Raw genomic sequence first — 8,319 nt, forward strand, 5'->3', positions numbered from 1 at the left:
GTGTTCTGGGTATTCTAGTGTGTTCTTATAAACTAATGAAAGGATTGGAGTTGTTATATGAATTTCTTTTCATTTTTAAAAATATGTTAGATTATTGGAAGAATTTACCCCATTTTTATATCACAATTCGTGTATTGCGCGAGAGCAAGATGCTCTATGTTTTCATTTGCCTCTGCATTTCATTCCCATTTTTAATACAAACACCCCTATTAAAATTAAAATATAGATTAAAATAATAAAAATGCTTCATATTAATATAGACATTTCATATATTAATAAGAACTTAAAATGGATTCTTGTAAAATATGAATATCCAAGCAAACATTAGAATTCACTAGTAGTATCAATCGAGGCTCCATATAGGCATAACGGGCTACATTAAGAGGTAGAGTAATAAGGTTTATTTGGGGAGTAATTAAGGTTATAACTTAATTAGATATCATACTAGGATTTGAGCTGAATGGTCGGTCAGCGTAAAAGCGAAGAGACTGGAGGGGAATGTGGAGAAGGCCTGCTTTGGAGGCTAATAGTTCTGTATGTCAAAACACCGATAATGGCTCCGATCACCGGAGCAGTCATGTAAACCCATATATACTCAAAATCCCATGCCACCACCGCCGGTCCTAGTGATCGAGCTGGGTTCATCGATCCTCCCGAAATCGGTCTGGCCATACCGTATTCCAAGAAAACGTTTAGGATTTACATTTGAATTTATACTAAAACATTCCATGTTTTTCATAAAATATTCTAAATATTAGACGTAAAATGTAACGTCGTATGCTAAGGCAAACAAAAACGACAGAACACATATTGGTGACTGAATTAAGTTGGTACCCGGTAATAAGCACTCCAAGGGATATGACTGCTCCAATCACCAACCCCGTCAAATTACTCAACTGTACATTAAATAACATTAACATACACTTCTTTAATCGGAGAATGTAGATTTGAAAGCATACAAGTGTGTACTTTTCTTCAGACTGTGAGGATCACTAAGCTATATATATCATTGAACTCATCAGTCTCTTTGGTCACTTACATTTTGATGAGGACCACAATGCAACGCGGAGGCTAGAAAGACGACGATGCTCGTAGCAACGAGTTCAACGAAAAACGCAGAAACGCAGCTTAACGCAGGTTTTGTTATCATTAGGTCAGGGTTTACTCCGTAGACTGACACCCCAGCTAACGTTGCCGCCGTTGCCCCCATCGTCTGCGCCGTTATATATAACGGAACCTGACGATAACAACCACGTTCAAGAGCTACTATATACTATTTATTTTGTATTATCACGGTCACGGTGGCTTTTATTTAAAGGTATTGTATCAAAAACTGCGGTTGTTTACTGCGTTTGCGTTTGCGTTTGCATGTAAAGTAGCTGGTCAAACGCCTAATGTAATTAAGAGGATATATGGAGGTACCTGAGACCATGGGAATCCGCCAAAGAGGGCGAAAGCAATGGTGATGGAAGGGTTGAGATGGGCGCCGGAGATGTGACCGATGGAGTAAACTACGACAACCACCGATAGACCAGCCGTCGCGGCGTACTCTAGCAATCCGACATGACCGCCGGACAACTGAGTACTGCTTATGACCCCACACACGCTGAACATTAGAATGAATGTCCCCACCAATTCCGCTACTACCTACGCATTATTGTTGCGGATAAATTAGCAGTATATATCAAAACATTTGTTTTATTTGTAAAATGATCTATTTAGTTTTATGCTTTAGCAAAAGTATGTGATATACTTACATTTCTTTTAGTTTTATGTTTTAGGACATCTTAGTGATATCATATATCAATGTGTATAAATAATGTAAATGAACATATAGAAATTGTATCCAAATCTGTGCATTTTCTTAACTATTAGCTTTTGAAATTTTTTTCTTACAATGCGTAGGGGATTGAGATCTAATTCATAAGGGATACATCGAAAACCCCTTTGTGTCGACGGATCGCCATCTCTCAACGAAGCTAGAGTTGAGCCAGCTTCTTGGTCAAAGACTCTTGACCGTACCTCAACACTCATTGTCTTCTCCCTCAAGATGGTGAACAAGGAATCGATTGAGGACAGTCACCAAGTGGCTGGATTGGCTTTATGAATGATCTGATGGAACAAAAAGAGAGACAGAGAGAAAAATGCAAAGAAGATGGAAAAAGTGTAATCTAACAAAAAAAAGGATGAGTTCTTCTTTGTTTTTGGATGAGGAGTTTGAAAGGAGAGGAAGGTGCTCAACACTTTTCTTGTGTTCCTCATTTTTACATAATCTTTACCAATATTTATTCGTTTTAGTTTGGTGTTTTGTAAGTCATGCATTTTTCTTATCAAGTTATCTTCCTACGGAAATATTGACTCTTAATTTTTTTTCTTCAAAAACATAGGTTTGTTCACTTCTACTTCTTCCGTGCCAATATTTCTTTCTTCGGTTTGGTGTTTTGTAAGTGAACCAATAAACAAATTCTTGATTAAGAATATGAAGATCAAACAAAAATGATCCAAATAAAATTGTTGGACATGTGAGTCCCAAAATATTTGATTTCGAGATCTTACACAAGTCAATACATAGGCCAGGCTCGCTTGGTTCCACAACAAACCTTTCTTCTAGAAAAATAATAAGGGTTTATATAGACAAACATGGGAAATCAATCTAATATATATGAGATTCGTATAAACTGTGTACAATGGTCTTATAGTTCTAGTTCATCACTGTCAACCATTTTACTTTGTCAGAATTCTGATATGTTTATATGTTTTGAGATTGGATTCAATATTCATAATCTAATGTTAATCCATCTATTAACCATTTTGAGCTAGTAGTGTAACACATAGGCGGCCTTCTCGAATTTATCTGGGTCTAATAAATAAAAAAGTCCATTGGTTTGCGGAAAAAATGAAAAAGTTCACGGCCCAAAACCAAGCAAAAACTGCACCAGCCGGGAATCGAACCCGGGTCTGTACCGTGGCAGGGTACTATTCTACCACTAGACCACTGGTGCTCGTTGCTTAGTTTAGCATTACTAGATTTGTTTCTCTTTGTTCACCTTTTTGTTCAACCCTATATTCTCTGGGTGTTGGTGGAAAGTAAGACATCCAAGTGGAGTCGAGAGGATGGAGAAAGTGGTAGATCTCTTCGGAGTGGGAGAAGCCAATACACAGAAGCTACTGGAAGGAGGCAACGATCTCAGCCAAATCCAACAGGGACTGTTCATAGGCTCAGTAGCTGAAGCAAACAACAAGGATTTGCTCAAAGCCTCCAACGTCACTCATGTCTTAACCATAGCTGTTGCCTTGTCCCCTCCGTACCCTGACGACTTTGTCTATAAAGTCATCGAAGGTTGGTGCCTCCTTCTTCATGTTCCCTCTCTTGTTGAACTGTTTAAAGTTGTAACCTTTTTTTGTTTTCTTTGAGGGGGTTAAGTCGTGGACAGATCAGAGACAGATTTGACTGTGTATTTCGATGAGTGTTATGGATTCATCGACCAAGCTATTCAATCTGGAGGTGGTGTTTTGGTTCATTGCTTCATGGGGATCTCAAGGAGGTGACTTTCTTTCTTTCTTTGTTAGTCTCTGTTTTTGGCATAAAGGCTGTGTCTTTTGTGTGATATGGCAATGAACATGTTACATGTTATGTGGACAATTTATAGTTTTTCTCTTAGCCTATTAGTTGTTGTCATCTCTCTGTTATGTGTACTAACAGCAATTTGAAATTTTTATTTTGCTTGAAGTGTGACTATAGTTGTGGCTTATTTGATGAGAAAGCATGGTATGGGTTTCTCTAAAGCTATGGAGCTCGTTAAGAGTAGACGTCCCCAAGCATTGCCTAACTTTGGTTTCGTTTCTCAGCTTCAGCAATTTGAAAATTCCATCAAAGGTATGTATATATATATCACTGTTTCTTAGTGTGTGTATATAGAGAATACTCGTCTCTTTTAAAATCTTCCTTACTGATTCTTAGACTCTGTGATGGGGGTACAGTTTTCCCTTGTAATCTAACTAGTATTGATACAATCTATTCTGTTCTGTTTGTTTTGGTTTCATGCAGTACATGATGCGGATTCTTTCTTCAACTGATAAGAAGATAGTGTCATGAACTCCCAAGAGATTATGAAGAAGTCTCATGACCCCCATGATGACCAAATAAAAATCTCATTGTTTCGTGATTTGAATGATTTTTCTTGTGAACTATTATTGATGGTGAGCTATTTGCCATGTCCATTTGCCGAGTGAAATAAATAAAAACGCAGATACTACACTCCTCTCTGTTACTACAATGAAATGTACTTGATCAATATCAAACCAGAATGAATTAGTTTTGGTCTGGTCTTCGACCCTTGTATAGTTGCATTGCACTTCAAATCATTGGATTGTCTCTAGACTCATTACATTGTAAAGGTCGTCATAAGATAGTTTACATATAAGTATAACGTTTATGAAAAAACAATGTGTGCTTTCCAAAGAAACAAAAATGAAAAGAAAAATCAGAATTTTATGAGATAAGATTCTTAAGTTAGTTTTTGTTTGATAAGTAGAATACAATACAATCAAATTCTCTGTTTGTTTGTATGAGCTACTTGTGCATACTTGCTTATTATGCAAACACGTATCTTGGAAAAACGATTTTTTCTCTCTGTACCTTCTTATTGCTAGCATTGTCGATGAGTATTATACAATGTTTTGAAAACCGGACCGGTCATTGATTCGGTGCTGTTACTGGATGATTGGTCGGACCGGTCTAACCGGTTCAACCGGGTTTTAAGTTTTTTCAATTTAATATATATTTTAAATATATGTATATATATGTAACAATGTTACAAAAATGAAAATACACTAAGAAATATGTAAGTAATTGGAACCACTATTGTTTATATATAAATATAACCAACTAAAGTAATAAATTATAAACGATGCATACCAATATTCTAATACTAAATGGGAATCAACGTTTACGAGTAATAAATATATAGTAGCCAACATGGAATGAAATAACGTGAATGACATTCAAAATATAGTATGTATGGGTAGTGAAAAGGAAATACTGTAAAAAAAACTAAAAAGAGAAAGAAACGATTTTGGTTTGAAACGTAAGACTAAAAATCTGGAATCAAATAAAATGTTACCATTTATACATCTAAATTTATGAAATTATGTTCAGTATTTGGTTGAACCGGGTTTTTGTATTGACCCGAGTTGTCGATTTTGCCGGTTTTTGACCGGTTTTGGCGGTTTACGTTAAATCTGAGTTTTAGTTCAACCCGGATTCGGCTTATTTACCGATTCACGGTTGGACCGGTCCGACCGGCCGGTCCGGTCCGGTTCTGAGAACACGACTATTATATAACGTGATAAACCATGGGCAAATTGAATAGCAATGCTGGAGTTGAATTACTACTCCTAAATATTAATATTTTAATTAAATGGGGGCATGCACCTTTGCATGCCGTATACATAATGTAGCATACAAACATATGTCAAAGACTATTTTTTTAAGCTTCTACATTGTTTTTTTTAACTGAATTTCTACATTGTTGGGACTTAATTAGGGTAGAACTTGTTTTTATTTTCTCCTTACATCTTTGCACTTTGTTATTTAATAATAGCATGTTGCATAAAGGAAAAAGCTATCGCGATATAACAACATTTTTGGTTAGGTTAATGTTCACTAACAACATTTTTGGCTATGTTGAAACCTTGTAAAATAAAGTTTCGAACATGTATTTTTCACGAGTTAATAAACGAAGCCGAAAATTTCAGAATAAATAAAACCTTGAACAACAAATAAGAATACCAGTTTTCGGGAGGAATCTTAATGAGCCGTCGAGGTAGCTGAGACTCATGAAAAACCTTGAACAACTTAAATTTGCTACAAAGGTTATATCATTTTTTTCTTTTCTTGTAGAGTCTATTTCATTTTATTGTTTGGTAGAGTATATTTCACGCAACTGATTTATAAAAACATTAGCATGGCTTTCCAATTGGAAACACAACGGAGAACGATGCGATCGTGTATATATTATACATATAGTCTAATTATTTTGTCGTTTGTTCTAATCTTATAAAATCCATTGGATAGATGAATCTAGATTAAGTACTCAAGAATATGTAAATATAAGCCAAAGATTTGGACAATCATGATAAATCACTTACGTATAAAAAATTACGTCATACGCTACTGCTTCTAAATTGTCTGAACTTGGGAGAATTTACTAATTTAACTAGTATTTTTCCACCAGTACTATTTACAAAAAAGATTTGTATACGTCCGACTCTGATTTCGTTGTAACCTTTGTGTACATAAAAACGTTTTAAACTTCTTTGTTTTGGTAAGGAAACGCGGTAACTAAGAATTAAAAAGAGGCACAAGGGTAGAAACTAAAAGTAAAAGAAGGTGGTGCAAAGGCATGCACTACTCTAAATGAAAATACGATGTATATATAAAATCATAAAAGACTTCACGCAGTGAATGTAAATGTAAATGTATCCAACTTCACAAACGTGACGTATCTTAGCGTATGCATACCTTTCTCTACTTTGTACTTATACATATTGATTGTAATAAGAAAGAGAGAAGAAGTTAGTAAAGAGACAAAAGAATGTCACGAGACAGCGACATAGTGCATTTATGAACCCTCGGAAAAGAAACTCTAAACCCTAACTCTCTCTCCTTGTTGCGGCTGTATAAATACCACATTGTTTTAAAGAATGTGTCGAAAAGTGGAAGGCGATCATCTTCTTCTTTATAGATAAGAACCGTAGAACAGATATAATTTGAATATTAATCAAAGATCATGTCTCATATCGCTGTTGAGAGGAATCGAAGAAGACAAATGAACGAGCATCTTAAATCCCTTCGTTCTTTGACACCTTGTTTCTACATCAAAAGAGTAAGTTTGTTGTTATAGATCCTTCCCTCCATACTGAATTATATCCAGATTGGGTTTTTTTTTCTTTTAATTAAAGATCGGTGATTTTAGTGTTGACGTAATTTCAGATGGTCTAATTTGAGATACTTGAAAATTTTGATTTTTAGGATAATTGAACTTTCTCGAATAATTTATTTTTCAAGACCCCAAAAGTGATTTGTATGCAAATCAAAAGTTTAATTGGATTTGTAATGGATCATGCATGGTCATTCTTATAACGGATATTCGGAACTTACAAACTTTGGTGAAATATATATGTTTTTTTTAGAAATATATATGTTGTACCTGCCATACTATATATACTCTATCGGTTTCTTCTCTAGTTTATATGTGGTATGATTGACTATGTCTTATAGTTTGTACGAATGCACAAATCTACTCATATTTATGATCTTGTTTTCAATGATTGATTGGTATGATCAGGGAGATCAAGCTTCAATAATCGGAGGAGTGATAGAGTTCATCAAAGAGATGCAGCAATTGGTGCAAGTTCTCGAGTCCAAGAAACGTCGAAAGACACTAAGCCCGCCTTCTTTTCCTTGTGATCACAAAACACTCGAGCCATCCTTGTTAGCTGCCGCCCCCAACGCAACCACCAGAATGCCATTTAGTCAAATCGAGAATGTAATGACCACGAGCACTTTCAAGGAAGTGGGAGCATGTTCCAACTCCCATCATGCAAACGTTGAAGCCAAAATCTCAGGCTCTAACGTTGTACTCAGAGTTGTCTCTTGGAGAATTGACGGCCAGCTGGTGAGGATCATATCAGTCTTGGAGAAACTCTCTTTCCAGGTTCTTCATCTCAACATTAGCAGCATGGAGGAGTCTGTCTTATACTTCTTCGTTGTCAAGGTACACATATTTACATCTACATGAATATATATGGATCACATAACATTAATTTCAATGTGTTGCTTTCTTATACAAATTTAGGCTTAAGATAATTAAATTTGCACACGCAGATAGGACTGGAGTGTCACTTAAGCTTGGAGGAACTAACCCTTGAAGTTCAGAAAAGTTTTGTGCCTGAAGCCATCGTATCTACCAACTAAACCAATGTGCTTACGTGCATCGTTACATGAGCATACTTAACACTTTGCTAGAAATAAGCTCCTATAATACCCTTATCACTTTTTATGTTGTATTTTTTTGCGCTAAAATTTGGTGCACACTTTTTTATGTTGTTGTGTCCGAACTCAAATCGAATTTGTATTTTTCCATAATAAATCATCACAAATTATGTTCTAACTAGTTCATTAGTTCCACATCATATATTGGATTCTAATCTTTAATTAGAATATTTTTTTTCTTCGAGTAATTTAATTTTCTTGTTTTTTGAAACGATACGGTAGTATAGAAGACTTGTACATTATGCATGCTCAAAATTTCTTAC

At 35.4% G+C, this 8,319-nt stretch overlaps 3 protein-coding genes and 1 non-coding gene across 4 annotated transcripts; 2 read left to right on the forward strand and 2 right to left on the reverse strand.

Annotated features, from left to right (window-relative positions):
* Window positions 1–225: 225 nt before the first annotated feature.
* Window positions 226–2,250, reverse strand: LOC108837690 (probable aquaporin NIP7-1). The gene is made up of 5 exons (XM_057000663.1): window positions 1,897–2,250; window positions 1,423–1,647; window positions 1,040–1,237; window positions 835–896; window positions 226–664 (listed from the first exon to the last, which is right to left on the reverse strand). The coding sequence occupies exons 1-5, from the start codon at window positions 2,032–2,034 to the stop codon at window positions 469–471; spliced, it is 819 nt and encodes a 272-aa protein (XP_056856643.1). The 5' UTR covers window positions 2,035–2,250; the 3' UTR covers window positions 226–468.
* Window positions 2,251–2,931: 681 nt separating this feature from the next.
* On the reverse strand, window positions 2,932–3,002 carry TRNAG-GCC (transfer RNA glycine (anticodon GCC)). Its single transcript has one exon. It is a non-coding gene; the product is annotated as a tRNA-Gly (tRNA).
* A 60-nt stretch (window positions 3,003–3,062) lies between these two features.
* Window positions 3,063–4,258, forward strand: LOC130494777 (dual specificity protein phosphatase 1B). Its single transcript, XM_057000664.1, has 4 exons — window positions 3,063–3,340; window positions 3,425–3,545; window positions 3,732–3,877; window positions 4,049–4,258. Exons 1-4 carry the CDS (start codon window positions 3,115–3,117, stop codon window positions 4,075–4,077), a joined length of 522 nt encoding a protein of 173 aa, XP_056856644.1. The 5' UTR covers window positions 3,063–3,114; the 3' UTR covers window positions 4,078–4,258.
* A 2,468-nt stretch (window positions 4,259–6,726) lies between these two features.
* Window positions 6,727–8,146, forward strand: LOC108833448 (transcription factor MUTE). The gene is made up of 3 exons (XM_018606863.2): window positions 6,727–6,887; window positions 7,350–7,778; window positions 7,889–8,146. The coding sequence occupies exons 1-3, from the start codon at window positions 6,792–6,794 to the stop codon at window positions 7,976–7,978; spliced, it is 615 nt and encodes a 204-aa protein (XP_018462365.2). The 5' UTR covers window positions 6,727–6,791; the 3' UTR covers window positions 7,979–8,146.
* Window positions 8,147–8,319: the final 173 nt, after the last annotated feature.

Source organism: Raphanus sativus, unplaced genomic scaffold (genome assembly GCF_000801105.2).
Source record: "Raphanus sativus cultivar WK10039 unplaced genomic scaffold, ASM80110v3 Scaffold2843, whole genome shotgun sequence".
Classification (NCBI taxonomy): Eukaryota; Viridiplantae; Streptophyta; class Magnoliopsida; order Brassicales; family Brassicaceae; genus Raphanus; species Raphanus sativus.